The sequence below is a fragment of the Cibotium barometz genome, chromosome 42 (assembly GCF_041138505.1).
Source record: "Cibotium barometz isolate CiBa-2024 chromosome 42, ASM4113850v1, whole genome shotgun sequence".
In the NCBI taxonomy this organism is placed as follows: Eukaryota; Viridiplantae; Streptophyta; class Polypodiopsida; order Cyatheales; family Cibotiaceae; genus Cibotium; species Cibotium barometz.
This window is the reverse complement of record NC_141087.1, coordinates 35,049,916-35,066,577: the sequence shown is the minus strand read 5'-3', so window position 1 is coordinate 35,066,577 and position 16,662 is coordinate 35,049,916. Positions and strand designations below refer to the sequence as shown.

The following is a 16,662-nucleotide window of genomic DNA, read 5'->3' as shown; positions in this document are numbered from 1 at the left end:
AGAGGTCTAGGGGATAAGTGTTTTCTCGACGTTGGAATAAGTGAGAAAAACATGTATGGATGGTGGCATTAAGCTGGGCATTCCAAGAGAACGTGTTGCTCCATCTCTCCTAGACGAAGAGAGCAAAGTATATGTCTCATGTGGGACTCTCATCCCCCACACCATTGGTTAGTCTCACTTCATAAGTGGTGTGAGCTAAGACGAAAGGCATCAATCTTACTAATAGCATACTATGGTACTGGCTATCTCATATTAGGGGTGGCTTGTAACCTCTCTCTGAGAAGAAGATAATCTTGTGGGGTATCTTCTATTCAGCATTGTATATACTTCATATGTCATGTGCACAGTGTCAGAGGGCAGCGGAAAGATGTAGACGAATGACAAAAACACTGAAGCTCCAAGAGAGAGATGAGAGAAAACAGCAAAACGCTGATGCACTAATCTCAAGAAAAGAGAGGATATAACTAGTCCGTAGGCGAGGAGTGGACTCCGTAGGCGGAGGGCTGAAGGTGCTCACCAAAGTGATCAACAAGAATGATCAAGGAATGAGGAAGAGGGCAGCCCATATATATACTCCAATATGAGCTGGCCGACTACATCCTTGTCTCCTACACGACCTGGAAATAGGTGAAAAACTACATAAAATGGGTGGGCACCCCACATCAAAGGCCCATAAAATAGGGAAAAATTATGGGAAAAATGGGGGAAGATATGGGGAATGCTTGGGCCCTGAGAATAGAAATGTCTCCCGTAAACACCGGAAAAGATGATATATGCTAACACACACATGTACATGGCTAACTATCCAACGCTCGAGGCAGCAGAATAGATGGTGTTAAATGGTTTTTGTGAGCCCTAGAATGTATAGAACAACACTGCGATTGCTGTAGGAATTTTAGATAGAATGCATTTTTTACTATGCTATCATCATTGTATATATAGCATGATAGGACCGCATGAGGAAAATAGGATGGTGTCTATTTTGAAATATATCTCAAGGAAGTAGTCTATAAATAAACCAATGGACAATGGTGCTGATATCAAGGTCATATGTTCTGATAACGGAGCCTCAAGAACTGGCAGCTAATATGTTGAAGGGTTTCATTGTGAAAGGCACTGACAAGATATCAAATTTTTTTTGGTGGCCAAGTTTTTTTTCCTCTTCATTCATGAGGATATGGACAAGGTGCAAGGTCCCTAGTATAGAGGCCATATGGTAATTTATTAGATTATTTTTTTAAGGAAACACTTAAACAAAGCGGATATTAAGCTTTTCAAAAAAAAGAAAGGAAAAGTTGACAGTTAGCGCTGGATAAAGCTGAGAAAGTTGCGCCAAAAAGAGAGGAAGTAATCATTGGAGCCCTACACTCGATCAAAGCAGAGATGAAAATAAAAATAATTAAAGATGTGGTAGCATGACTGCAACTTGAGAAAAACTTGGAAGAAAGTAGAGGAGGCATGAGACCCTGTAGTTGGCCGCCTATCATAACTACAGTCGCCTCGAATCAAAAGGATGCATGGAGAGAAGAGATACTGGCCAAGCGATGAAGCCAAGAGAAAGGTATAAAAAGGGGTCCTCGGTTGCGCATCAAAGAGAGATGGTTGTTTATGAGTTTTTTTTTTCAAAAAAAAAAAACACTGCTATTATTCGCCTCTTGTTTAAGTGTGTGAGGAGTTTTTGCGCATAAGAGTTGATTGTGTAGGAGTTTTTTGTGTTAAAAAAATACTGTTATTTTCTGCTTCTTACTTGAGTGCGTGAGGAGACTTTGTGAAGAAGGAAGAGGGAGCTGTTACTTCTCAACCTCAAATCAGTTTGTGTTGTTGCTGCTGTGAGAGCATCTTTATCCTACTTTGAGGGATTTTCATCTACTTTGGACTGTGTGTATATCACACAGATTGATGGTCGTGTGGAGTCAAAGGAGGATTGTTTGGAGGAAACAGCAACAACAATCATCACACGTTTTTCTGGTTTTGTTGTTTTGAATTTTACATGAGCTGGTTATTGAGCTGTAAATATTAGCATGTGAACTTGGTTCATGAGCTTGAGTTGACAAAGATACTAGAACTGAAGTGGGACTGGTTGCGGAGAGAAATTTTCATATATGTTGAATTGAAGTTATGTGGAATCAACCTGTTGTAGGTGGCAACAATCAATTATACAACTAACAAGAGAAGCTAACCATTACAACCACGGGTTCTTTGGATTAGAGATCTTCTTAGATTTTTTACCTCTTAGAAAAAGAATTTTGTCAACATGATCCTCTCCCTAGTGTTGGGCATTGAAATTACTGAAGTAGAATGTGTTGGGTTTTTCTGCTTCCGTGTTTTTTTCCTTCCGAACTGACTACGAGTGGTTCCTTCTTCTGCAAGTACCAGACTCTTTACAAATTAATGAGGTGGAATCTCATCTCCCAGATGAAGTCTATCATATAGAGTTATGTGAGAAGGAAGCCATATTCTGAATGTCCATTCTTGTAATGACTCAATGTTGAGAATCATATGTAATAAGAATGAATTCCATGCTTCAGTTTGATGTCATAGTTTGATACTCTTGATATCCAAGGTTCTTGTTCTTAAAATCTGTGTTTAGTTTGATGTCATAGTTTGATACTCTTGATATCCAAAGTTCTTGTTCTTAAAATCTGTGTTAATAATCTTCTACTTTTCAGTATTGTGGTCATTGATGAAGTGGATATGATATGGTGTGAAGATACATAGAGACTTTGTGGTGTTCTACTAACTCTTAACAACGGTTTAGGGTTTAGACCAGCACCATTGATTGATTATAATTAGTGCCTAATCAGAGACTTAAACCCATGCACAATAGACTGCTTCTTCTTCATGCTCAATAAACAGTAGAGAGAGATGACCTAATCTACCATGTATTACTAGAATGCGGAAGCTCTGGGAGTCTTCTTTCAGCCCTAAACACCTTTCTTGGAACAACCTGATGCAAAACGCAAGCAAGAGACGGAGGGAAGAGAGAGAGATAGTTGCGTTTTCAGTATATTCATAATGTACAAAAAGGTGGTACAAGTCTTGGCAAGCCCTAGGCTGCCCTTGAAAAGGATTCATGACTCCCAGAAGTCCTAGTCTAATGACTCCGTCTCCTAAGGAACTGAATGACCCTAAATCTATGCCTTGGTTTGCTTATATAGCACCCCAATAACCAGTCGGCCAGTTTCCTTGCTGTCAGCCACCTACGGACTTGCAAAAAACAGCATTAAATGTTGTTGTCCCCACAAGTGTGGTCATGAACTGACGCTGGCTGAGCTCCTGTTGTCACCTTTGGTTCCTGGGTGCTGGTCTAAACCTTGAACCGTCATTTCTACTACCTCCAGCCTGAGATAGTTAGCCATGTACATCCCCTCTTGCTAAACATGATGACGGGATTCCAACCTTGACCTTGGATGATTGTCATCATCCCTTTGTCTCCTCATGAATTCCCACACTTGTCATCCTTGTGTTCCTGGCATCACTTCGATTGAAAACCCCGCCTGGTCTCCAAATCCACTCCAAATTTGATGATTTGTGCATCTGTTCCACCTTGTCCCCTTGCCTTACTGCCCTGTTCTTGAAACATTCTTTGGTCTTCTTTTCCTTAGTATTGAGTCTGGCACTTGCACTCCAACCCTTGGAGTATCATCCTCCCTTGGAACCGTTTCCTGAAAGCCTTTCTCGGTATGCCCCAAGTGGCATCCGACTCATAGGATTGCCATTCCCCTTGGGTCTTGTGGAACACCCCATCAGTGTTTAGCCTTGCTGAACTTGATGCTGCTACAATGTTACTTGGTCACACTACAATGTACACCACTAAAAGATCAAGACATACCTTTCCTGGTATGCCCCAAGTGGCATCCAACTCATAGGACTGCCATTCCTCTTGGGTCTTGTGGAACACCCCATCAGCGTTTAGCCTTGTTGAACGTGATGCTGCTACAATGTTGCTTGGTCACACTACAATGTACACCACTAAAAGATCAAGACAAGGGTGATGGTTTCATCCATGCGCGATGCAATAAGGTTGGGTGGGACATGGGAAGCAACAATATCTTAGAACCAGCTTGAAGCTTTGATACCAATGTCACATGTGAAAGCTCTGGGAGTCTTCCTTCAGCCCTATAACACCTTTCCTCGAACAACTTGATGCAAAACGCAAGCAAGAGATGGAGCGAAGAGAGAGAGAGAGCTGAGTTTTCAGTATATTCATAATGTACAAAAAGGTAGTACAAGTCTTGGGCAACAATATCTTAGAACCAGCCTGAAGCTATGATACCAATGTCACATGTGAAAGCTCTGGGAGTCTTCCTTCGGCCCTATAACACCTTTCCTCAAACAACCTGATGCAAAACGCAAGCAAGAGATGGAGAGAAGAGAGAGAGATAGCTGAGTTTTCAGTATATTCATTAAATGAACCTATATCTGTGCCTTGGTTTGCTTATATAGCACCCCAATAACCAATCGACCAATTCCCCTGCTATCAGCCAGCTACCGACCTACAAATACAGCATTAACTTCAACTATCTCCACACGTGTGGTCATGAACTGACGCTGGCTGAGCTCTTGCTATTGCCTTTGGTTCCTGGCATAAACACGCTTCTGCAAGAATACATGTTACAAATGACCAAAGGGTTGACTACCCCTACTCATTACTAAACGAGTGGGTGCTTTTGTTCCCTTATAGTTGGTTGCCTAATGTGTATGGTAATCAATGAGCCATATATTCTATGTGTTTACCTTTTGCTTAATCGTTTTGACCAATAACTTGCATTGATTGGCTGTTGTTGTAACATGCGGAAGCTTCATGGAAGAATCGATAACTTCAATGCTCAGAATTCAGCAATCATTCATGACGAATATAACGCACAATACTGAAGAAGATGTGCAGAAAATTGAGAGAGAGGGAGGGGGAGGAGAGGAGATAGTATTGGGTCCCAAATACCCTTTGTAGGTCCCCCTTCACGAATGGTGTATTTGCTTTATTAGAATGATGTAAATCTGAAAATAAAGACTGAATCTTGACTTGCACTTTTCACCTTGGCTGGAGCACTTCCCCTTGGCTGTCCTGGCCCTTGGAACGCACCAACGATTGTGAATAGTGAGATGAAGTGACTGATTTCAGGTTTGGGTATTTAAGATGCTGTAGTCGGCTAGCTCATATTTTTCCTCCACGACAGGGTCCAGCAATAAATGCCTTTTTGCCATGATCCATCGTTTTCACACTGTTTAAATGGTTGGCCACCATGTGCATTGGCTGGCTTGCCGGGCAGTCCTGCGCAGCTTGTGTGGGCTGCCCCCACACTTGGCCGACTGGCTGGGCAAGGTGCTGGGGCCTGTCGCTGCCTGGCCAGGTCCCCTAGGGCTGGCCGACAGCCTGCCCAGCCCACTCTAGGTCTGGTGGGCAAGGCCTGGGGCCCTCCTGGCCCCTTGGGGTGGCTCTAAGCCTCCCCCATTCCCATTGCAAGAGCCTTAGGCTCTCTTCTGTGGTAGCCCTATGGGCTGGCCCCTTTTCTACATGCAATCTACATGCAACTCCTACATATGCCCGGCATTCGGTTGCAAACCAAATACACAGCTCATCTGACATCATTCCAAAGGGAGACTCAAAGTACGGATTGGCATTGTTTCATGTGCATGACAATGCACAACTGACCTCGGACGCATAGAGTGGAACCCTGGCTGACTCGTCCCGGACTGGTCGTCCCGGACTGGGCTCACATGGGACCAGTTTCCACTTCAGTTTCTGCACCTTCTTGTTCAAATATGTCTATGTGGCATCCAAGTGTGGGATGCACGTGACAGTTGTCTAGGAGTTCTTGTAGCTCACCAGTGTGATGTCTCACGGCGCTTTTTTACCTTAGGGTTGGTAGAGCAGGTTGTCATACGGTGCATGTTTATCAAGGCTCAAGCTGCATTTCCTAATTTGCATTTAGATGGAACTGACATTTTTCTGATTATTTGAATATATGCAGGTTGACATATGGTGCATGTTTATCAAGGCTCAAGCTGCATAGAAGCTGCATTTTCTAATTTGCATTTAGATGGAACTGGCATTTGTCTGATTATTTGAATATGACATGCAGATGGAAGATTTTACTTTGCCTCCTTCTCAACCAGTTTGGCTTCTCAAAGACAAGGATGTTGTCAGGTATATAAAACAATTACTTGGCTTCTTCATCAATTTTTTTGTGGGGCATATATTGTTATTCAAAACACATAGAGCCTCCACCAGTGGGTGTAGGCTGGCGGGTATCCAATCCAGGTCCATACCTGGGAGGCAAAAACCCATCTGTGGACTAGTTCCTTTAATTAGTAAGATATTCAAGTGTATTCTGTTTTTCACACTAAGGATGGAAACCCATATTTTGCAGTGTTAACAAGAAAGGTGTTGCATTCAATTCAGCTCATCAAAGTGCCAAGCATGCAAATAGCTCTAGTCTTAACACTTTTGATAAGATTGGGCCACCTGGCGTTAATCCTCATGCTCTTGAGGAGTTTGAGAGGGAGACAGGAGGTTATGAAAGTGAAGAGGAAGAAGATGCACAAGGGACACCACATGAAGATTTAGGTGGTATGGCCAAGGCCCCGGAGATAAGTTCAAGGAAATCAAAACCAAAAAAGCGAAAACGGAATGAAAGTGAAAGGTAATCTTTCTCTCTTTCTCTCTCCACACACACACACACACACAGGGGAGATGCTATGGCTGCTTTGCGTTATATTATAGAGGAGGATGGTATCACTGTATGACCACACATTGTCATCATTTAGCATCACATGGATACTTTGGCTTATGTAGCTAGTTTCATGTAGTGTTTTCTTTTCCATGGTTCAATATTCATCATGGATACATTGTACCTCTGGGTCTTTTGAAGAGCTCATCAGGAGAGTGCATCCCAGATCTGAGACATGTTGACGCCTCAGATGTGTGGCGATATTAAAGAGGGCACAATTCTTCTAGAGAGCCAGATGCCCCCAACCTTAGAGATCCAGGCCAGCTTCAGATCTGGGATATACTCCTGTCCTATAGAGCACCACCACCACAGGAGGTGTACTTTTGACACTGTACCCTGAGGCTGGATTCATTGATTCATTGTACATGTAGGGCCTGTTTTCATTTGGTAGCTAGGTCTTTTTTAGTTTCCATGTTTAATGACCTTAGTTTACACATGGTGAGGTCTCCTTGATTGTACATGTAGGGCCTGTTTTCATTTGGTAGGTAGGTCCTTTTTAATCTCCATGCTTTATGACCTTAGTTTACACATGGATCGTATGTACCACATTTTGGGTCTCATAGAACCATTAGGTTTTTAGTAATGGTCAATAAAGACTTTCTTTTCCTTCTCTCTCATAGACACATGATCCTATGGCCCCACGTATCACTCTTCAATGAGATTATGACACGGGATCCATGCTGGAGAGGCTGCTAGAGGGATTGATCCATTTGATTCCCAAGGAGGGTGGTGACAGATTGGAGATTCAAGAGTGGAGGCCTCCGGTTTCCTTATTTCTTTGACATCGGGATCTTATGGAAGGCAGCTACCTTCGATGAGATTATGACCACGGGATCCATGCCGGAGAGGCTATAAGAGGGATCGATCCATTTGATTCCCAAGGAGGGTGGTGACATATTGGAGATTCGGCACTGGGGGCCCATCACTTTCCTACAGGCCGTCGACAAAATTCTAGCAAAGGCCATCATCCAGCGATTGCAGCCTTTCCTCCCCAATTTGATTCATGGCACATAGACGGGGTTGAGCAATGTGGGCAACATCTTCACTTTTTGGGAGGTAATTGCTTCGGCCAGGTTGAGGCAGCAGAATCTTGTTGTTCTCATTTTGGATTTTGAGAAAAGCCTATGACAGGGTAGAGTGGGGCTTTCTGGAGGGGACGATGTGCTGGATGGGATTTCTTGAGGAGTGGGTCCGAGGTGTTTGGGGGCTCTATTCGACTTCACACAACCAGGTTCTCATTTAGGGAGCCTGAGGCGACATATTTTCTCTTTCTCACTCAGTTCGACAGGGCTGTCCACTAGCACCTTATCTATTTTTGTTTGAGTAGTTTTCTGTCCGCATTGGAGAGAGGGCTCCAGTGCCTGCGTCCTTTGTGCATCTGGAGCGCAGATCAATTGGCACAAGTCGTGTGGATTCTGGGTTGGCTCATCGCCTGCCCTGGCTTGGAGTCCAGTTTAGGCTTTTCAGTGGATCCTGAGGCACTTCAATTCGTTATCTTGGATGCGAGATGTGTGTCGATGTCTCCCCGGCGCAGCAGCTAGCCTCTCTTCTTCTGAGCCAGAAGAAGCTACTGTACTAGAGTTCAGCCAGGTTTTCCTTAGCTGGCTGGGTCGTGGTGGCGAACCAGGTTCTTCTCGGCACCGTGTGGTATATCATCTCCTGCTAGGCCTTCTCCTGCGCTTGCATTGGTCAGGTTCAATGGTTGATCTGCAACTTTTTTTGGGCTGGTAGTGACGGGAGGCATGCCTAGGCCAAGGTGGCGTGGAGAGTGGTCATTCAACCACGACATAGGGGCCCAATGTCACACTCATAAGCTCTGGGAGTCTTCTTTCAGCCCTAAACACCATCTTGGAACATGCTTGATGCAAAACGCATACAGAAGTGAGAGAGATAGCTGAGTATTCAGTATATTCATAATGTACAAAAAGGTGTACAAGTCTTGGCTAAGCCCATGGTTGCCATCAAAAGGTGTACCTTACCTAGCCTAGTCCTAAATCTATGACTCAGCCCAAGAAAGGACTCAATGATCAAAATGATGAGCAAATAATGCCTTATATAGGCCTTGGAAAACCTGCTGGATTGGTCGACCTGTTGTTGCCGACCAAGTCATGGACAAATCCATGCCATTTTGCTGCAACCATAGTAACATGAAACGTTTCGTCCGTTCCGTCGTTTCGAAGGGTTTCGTTTCGTTTCGTCTGTTTTGGACGAAACGCAAAGGTTTCGAAATGACACTTCTTATATACACATACCAAATTTATAACATAGCCAACAGAAAGATGAAGATACATTTTTTGGGACTAGTGGGTATGAAATTCATGATTTTGGGAGTAGGTTTTTTGGTATTTTCAAAATTTGGGCACGAAAAGGAGAGGAAGAGAGGAGAAAAGAAACAAGTTTGAGAAGAAAAGGAGCGAAAGTTGGAAGACAAGAAAAGGAGAGATTGAGGAGGAGGGAAGAGGAGGGGTGACCGTGGAGGAGAAGAGACAAAGAGGAAAAGGGAAGAGGAAGAGGAGGCGTGGAGGAGACAAAATGAAGGAGCGAAAAGGAGGAGTGGACGAGGAGGAGAGGCGGAGCAATAGGTTGCGGCCAAGAAGAAGCATCGGATGCGTGAAGTGGCAAATGGGCAACAAACAAGGATGGAAATGACGGCAAAAATCGCATTTGCAAAAAAAAACCTTCCGCCCTTTTTTCGACCTCACTTTACATTTGGGCGAAACACCGTTCCGATGGGCAGGTTTCGTTTTGTTTCGAAACGTTTCGTGCCGTTTTGAGAGGGCGAAACGGGTTTTTATGTTACTATGGCTGCAACCGACTAGTCTTAATCCCTTTCATGCGCTGGCCAATAGCCTCATGAATTTGGGATGATGACAGTCATCCAAGAATAGAATTTGGAATCCCGTCATCAAGTTTAGCAGAGGGGGATGTCATGTGCAAGACATGTGCAGGCTGATCCCAAGGCTGACCCTTGAACATATAAAAGACAAGATAAGAACAGATTTTGGAGCATATATTGTTGGTGTGGGCAGGGAACCCGATGCTTTGATACCAATGTCAAATGCGGAAGCTCTAGGAGTCTTCTTTCAGCCGTAAACAACATCTTGGAACATGCTTGATGCAAAACGCATACAGAAGATAGAGAGAAGAGAGAGAGAGAGATAACTGAGTATTCAGTATATTCATAATGTACAAAAAGGTGTACAAGTCTTGGCTAGCCCATGGCTGCCATCAAAAGGTGTACCTTACCTAGTCTAGTCCTAAACTGGCCGACCTGCTATATCGACCAGGTCCTGAACAAATCCATGCCATTTTGCTGCAATCGACTAGTCTTAATCCCTTTCATGCACTGGACGACAGCCTCATAAATTCTCCACTAGGCTTCCCTGCCCGCACCAACAATATATGCTCCAAAATCTGGTTCTTATCTTGTCTTTTATCTGATGCCCCTTGAGTCAACCCTAGGATCAGCCTGCACATGTCTTGCACATGACATTGGAAGTGAAGGCAGAGGTGGCTGATGGTGGATATAATAGAGAGCGTGCATAGGAGTGTCATGTATCCGGGCAACTGATAGGTGTGGGGGGGGACGATGTTCTCGAAGTTTCCTCCAAGCATTTTTGCAGTTCGGCCCTAAGAAGATCTGTATAATTCATCCTCTCTCCGAGCATATAACTCCCATTTCTTCTTCTTCTTCTTCTTTTTCTGGAAAAGAGATCCTTCTATTAGTTACCGAGTAAAACAGTCATAATGGCTAAGTACAAACTCAGCTCCATATAGAGGAGTGAGAGTCAAGAAACAGAAAAAGGGGAAGGATGCTCTTTTCCTCTGGCTAGCCGCTCTAGGAGGAGAAGGCTATCTCACACAATGGGGAGAAAGGGAACAATCACACAGGTGGTCTATAGTGCCAAGTGGGCTCACCACCAGTATCATTGAGAAAGAGACCGTGACGCCAAATTCTCGGGAAGGTCTCGCAATGTTTCTGCATACAGTCAGAGCCACCCTGAAGCCTCCCCCAATGTCCACAGAGGGTATGAATGATATCAAGCTAGATGCTCCAAATGGACTCTGCTAGCGGGGTGAGGGTGCCCTTGATGGCCTAAGCTCTCCAAATGTGCCACGCAGCAATACTATCGCAAATCTTCCATCTCTGGATAGAACCGGGACTCCAATGATCAATGGATGAAGCTGGGACTAGCACTACAAAAATACGGAGATGAGAGACTTGAAGGGAAAGTCCTCCACCCTCCTCCTCATATGCCATTAAGGCCTCGGTGGCCCAGGCAACTCTGCCACAAGTAACTCTGCGGGGGGTGGCCCAATCCATAGTGAAATGCAAAGAATCCATTGCCAAAACTGTTGAGCCTTCGGGCAATCCCAAAGACAATGACATTGGGACTCCTGGAGATGGCCACACCTCAAACAAACTGTTGGCCTACCTCCTATGGCCAGCGACGTGCCAACCACTAGGCTTCCATGTGCTAGCTGCCACAGGAAGAGAGTGATCCTTCGAAGGCAAAAACTCTCCAATAGCCTCTCCCAGAAATATGAGAGAAACTCAGGAGGGAGGCCCTGAGATTTCCAATGCTCTTCAGCTGCTGGAGTCCCCTCGATCTTTGGCATCTGAATCCTGCGGCCCAACCATGCGGTGTAAGCAAAGAATGGGGTGCCAGGAGCCTCATCACTGCCGCATGAGAGGATGACCCTCCCAAATGAATCTCTCTAGCCACCTTGGCTGGTGGAGGATCTATGTGCCACTCATGTGCATGGAAACCAATCACCCTCACCCTCTGCAAGGTGCATCCATTGAAATTCTCCAAAGGGGGCTTTGCTCTCTCAAGTCTGCCATGTGGTCCAATAGAGAAGGTAAGTAAGGCGGAGCTCTCATCAGCGCCATGGATGACCAAAGGTATGCCATGCCTAGTGAACAGTCCCAACCACTACGGGGAAGGAGGGTCCAGGATTGGCATCCACCACTCTAGGGAGGGTGGAAGAGTCAATGTCAAGGCCAAGTCTGTCCCTACCCCATATCCCAGTGAGGCTCGTCTCTTGGGCCTCCGGGGCAACTATCTAAAAATAAGCCAATCTTCGAGTGACCGAGTGGGACCCATACTCAAAGCTCCCCACGATACGTGCGGGCGAGCCCCCAACATGTGACCACTGGGAAAGCGGTCACAAGGGGTTCCAAATCAAAGGCTGTTGGGGGAGCTCCTCGAATGCAATTGGAGTGGACTGCTGAATAGCCGGCTTGAGGTGATCCCAAGCGCGCAAAAGGTTGGCTTCAAATCTGTCCTCAAATGCAGGGCTAAAGCCACGAGCCCGCATTTCTGTGAAGATCCATCTCGTACTCTAGGACCAAAGACCTCCCAAAACCGGGATGCAAGTGGAGATCCTAGCCAGGAGAAAGTCCTTCCAGGGCTCACCATCTACAAGAAGACCACGAACTATCAGCTTGCCCAATAGAGGGATTAATGATGCCCAAGCCCCCCTAATAATTCGTATCAGAGCATCGGGCTTAGTAAGGCTAAACACTGATTTAGTCCTAGATGAAGGTGCACAGCCCAAGGAAAGGAACACAAGACATGGAAGAAGTTCCTAGGAGGTTGGTTGGTGGTGTTCCACAACACCCAAGGGGAAAGGCAGTCCTGTGAGTGGGGTGCTACTTGGGGCACACCAAGAAAGGCTTTCAGGCAATGGTTCCAGGGGAGGATGATCCTCCAAGGGGCGGAGTGAGAGTGCCGGACTCAATACTTAGGAAAAGAAGACCAGAGAAAGTGTCGAGGGACATGGCATTAAGGGAAAGGGGACAAGATGGAATAGATGCACAGATCTTCATCAGAGTTGGAGTGGATTTGGAGACTAGGTAGGGTTTTCCGTGAAAAGGTTGCCAGGAAAGGAAGGATGACATGTTTGGGACTCCGTGAATAGACAATGGGATGATGACAGTCATCCAAGGATAGAATTTGGAATCCCATCATCAAGTTTAGCAGAGGGGGATGCCATGTGCAAGTTGATCCCAGGGTTGACCCTTGAGGGGCACCAGATAAAAGACAAGATAAGAACCAGATTCTGGAGCATATATTGTTGGTGTGGGTAGGGAAGCCTAGTGGAGAATTTATGAGGCTTTCGGCCAGCGCATGAAAGGATTAAGACCAATCGGTTGCTGCTGCAAAATGGCATGGATTTGTCTAGGACCTGGCCGACAACAGGTTGGCCAGTCCACCAGGTTTTCCAAGACCTATATATGGAATTATTTGCTCATCGTTTTGATCATTCAGTCCTTTCTTGAGCTGAGTCATAGATTTAGGACTAGACTAGGTAAGGTACACCTTTTGATGGCAGCCATGGGCTAGCCAAGACTTGTACACCTTTTTGTACATTATGAATATACTGAATATTCAGCTATCTCTCTCCCTTCTCTCTATCTTTTGTATGTGTTTTGCATCAAGCATGTTCCAAGATGGTGTTTAGGGCTGAAAGAAGACTCCGAGAGCTTCCACATGTGACATCCAGATCCTCGCGCCACCACTTCCACCTTCTTCACAAAGGGTATGGTTCTCAAGGCCATCCATAGACTACGTAATCGGCGGGCCCAAGATCAGAAGGGACTCATTGCCGAGTACATCTCACATGCCTGATACCTTGGCGCCCCTACTAGTGTACATGCTCTATAGAGCCCTTTGTGAAGGATTTCCACCCTTTTGGTCCACTAACACCATCACCTCCATCCTCAAAGCCGGAGGTCCACTTGATCCTAGTAACTATGAGACGATCACGATTGGCAATGCATTGGCCAAACTCTATGGGTCGGTGCTAGCTTAGTTCATTTGCAGAGAGACATGGATGTAGAGCCTCAAGATAGGCAGGCTTTAGGAGGGGCTACTTTGACCACAATGCACATCTTCACCCTCCGTGCCATTATTGAGGAGGGCGGAGCACGACATCAGAGGATTCACCGTTGCTGTGTGGATTTCCCGCAAAGCCTTTGATACTATACCACTTTGAGCCCGACTCCTACACCGTCTATAGGAGATAGGCGTCCCATTTGACACGGGTTGGAGCAACATCACCCTCTATGAGTCCGTCACCGGATGAGTGAGAGCCCTAGGAGGTATGTCGCATGAGATTTTCTAGCACTATTGGGGTGAAACAGGGCTGCACTCTAGCACCCTCTCTATTTGGCCTCTACATTGATGCGATCTTGAGCTTCATTGATAGATTAGACGGGGCTAGTTCCACATTGGTAGGCACATTGATCCCCCTATCCCATGTAGATGGCATTGTCGTCCTTTCAGATTCAGAGACATTTGGATACCTTCAAGCTCATGTTGGGTCTTGCCTTAGAGCCACAAATTGCAACTTCCATATGTGGGTACACTAGCTCATCCCACCATCGTATCCTCACTATGTTGTCACACCAGATGCTCCTTTGCCAAAGGGGTGAAGGGAGAGCTCTCTATTCCTAGATGGAGGCAACAAGAGCGCATGTCGTTGTAGGTGATACCATGCCAAGGGCCATGGCATGGTCCTACTTCAGCAATGGCCCTCACCATCCTTTGCCATTGAGAAGTTTTAAGGACACCAAATGCGAGATCGCACTGAATGACCGTGCATGCAATCTCCACATTTTCCTCTTGTTGCCTTGCTCGGACCCAAGACAGAGGTTACATTCGCTCCAATGGTGTCTCCAAGAGTGACTTGCGTCTTGTTTGGAACCTCAAACCGACTTGGTCTCTTTGATGAGGAGTTGGAGCTAGTCAAGGGGGAGAAGGATGAGGAGGATGCATTGTTTGCCGGCTGGATGACTTTGTCTTGAGGGGCGGCAACGGCGGGGGAGACTCTTCCACTATTAGTTGCTTTGCCAAGCAAGGAGTACTTCTTCACAATGCCATCGGCAATGTCTTGAGGGATCATGTTGCAAGGTGCAATCCCCCCCCCCCCCCCCCCCAAATCTTTGAGAGATGTGCAAGAAGCCTAGTGGCACTACGAGTGTAGACCTTGCTACAATATTTGCAAGTCCACTTCCATGCTCCCCGACTTTCCCTCGTTCTTCTCATGGGTAATGGCATGCAAAGTAAAGGCTTCATGCTTTTCTCTTATGGTGAAAGAGGAGAGAGGGGTCCTGGGAGAAGGAAAGGTGGAGGGAGAGAGAGGGTTGAGGGGGAGGGAGATGCTTGAGAGAGCCTAGAGGGGAGAGAGGCTTGAAGGAGAGCTCGAGGGAGAGGATTGAGTCGATTGACTCTTGAGCAATGAGCACTTGTGAGAGGAGGGTTGAGCAATGAGCACTTGTGAGGATGGGGTTGGGGTAGGGGCTATTATGTAGGATGCAAGTAAAGGCTAAAGTCTAAAACAGTCTCCAAAACGTCCAAGAAACAGTCCATTGGGTTTGAGTGTACTGCCATCGTACTGGCCGCATCGAACTGTACCTTACGTATCGAACCGGACCGCTTGGGCGGTGTGCGAACCGGGTGCCACTATGAAGTCTAGTTGAAACAATATCGTAATACATCTCAATTATGGAAAATGATTTACTATAAAGCAATAAATGAGAAATTCTTTATCACTTACCTAGTTTGTATATACATATGCTACGATATGTGGATTAGGTATGCCTCCAACACACCTTACATTGATAGACAAACAAAATCAATCTTTGTACTTTGAGACTGCTTTGATATGAATAACACAACATTCAATTTGTGTTCAATACTAATATGAAGTTTGGTGTATAACAAATCTTTGTTGCCTCCCCATGACAGTGGCAATGCACTACCTACTCGTAGGTGGCATTATACTAGCCAACTGTAACTGAGGACAACAAAAAATAGCGGGTCATTGTATGCACTTCATAAACATGTTACAAAACACAAATGTGTATAATTTTTCTTTTCCTAGCGAAGTAAAGAGGAACAACGTCCACTTTACCTTGTCTATCAAAACACCAAATCTCTCCCTCAATTTGGTCGAGTAACTCCATACTTTCTATTAGTAACTTCGTACTCATGGATATACTCTTTTGCGTCGAAATATCCAAAAGAGTCATCTCTTAGAAGATGGTTGAGCCACTTACTACAAAGTGCTCACCTCAATTGAAGTAAAACCTTTGGCACTACGGCACAAAGTCAGGGGCATTCTAGCACCCAATCCTTGTAGATCCAATGACATCTAATCAATAACTATGTTAATCTCTGAACTCTACGGTTTAGTATCTAGCTATGAGTCTTCCTAGGCCGTGATAGTAGCCGTAGACTCAACTTTCAGTATGAATAAAAATAGCAAAGTCCTTAAAGAACTTGCCCCAAATATCCACCTCATGGCCAATTGCCATGCCTGAGCATAGCATGAAAACACTTCCACGCCTATCCAAAATACACATTGAACACTCTTGGCAACTTGGCCATGCAAATTGACAAGGTCAGGGCTTTATCTAGAATATCAAGCACCGAAGGTATGTGACTTTTCATAAAATTTGAGCTAATTGGAAGTCAATACCCAATATTGGTTAAAATATGTTCTCTCTGATTTCTCGATAAATTTTATCAACCCATTTGACACATAAACGTCTAGGTTGGGTCTGTAGAGATGCATGCCCTTGTGCGTGGGTCCTAACGTGCCAATGTGAGAGAATCTTTGGTTGCAAAGATGTCTAGGTCGGGTCTTGACCCCGTTTATGAGAAGAGAAAACCAAAAGTTTTTTTTGCTACCCTTTTAACGGGATTCGTAGTAATCCCATGTTCATAGTGAGTGGATTTCACAATAATTCCGAGCTTGGAATCAGTAGACTTTGAGTACGTAAAACCCTACTATGAAGGATTCTTCTTTGTTGTTCACCACGTTTAAGTTTGAGTAAGTAGTTACTCTAGTTATGTGGAATATGTGTACATTTCATCTGTCAATAAATTGCGAGAATATATGACATGGTATGCCATCTGGG

The 16,662-nt window shown here is 45.2% G+C and overlaps 1 protein-coding gene across 2 annotated transcripts in view; it reads left to right on the top strand.

The window, feature by feature from the left end:
- The window catches only part of LOC147614423 (sphere organelles protein-like protein), a 137,152-nt gene that overhangs the window by 43,705 nt on the left and 76,785 nt on the right, over window positions 1-16,662 (top strand). For both annotated transcript variants that reach the window (XM_086780964.1, XM_086780963.1), the window contains exons 2-3: window positions 6,084-6,148; window positions 6,372-6,644. In XM_086780964.1, the coding sequence (XP_086637090.1) occupies window positions 6,084-6,148; window positions 6,372-6,644 (338 nt within the window). The remainder of the gene's footprint in view (window positions 1-6,083; window positions 6,149-6,371; window positions 6,645-16,662) is intronic.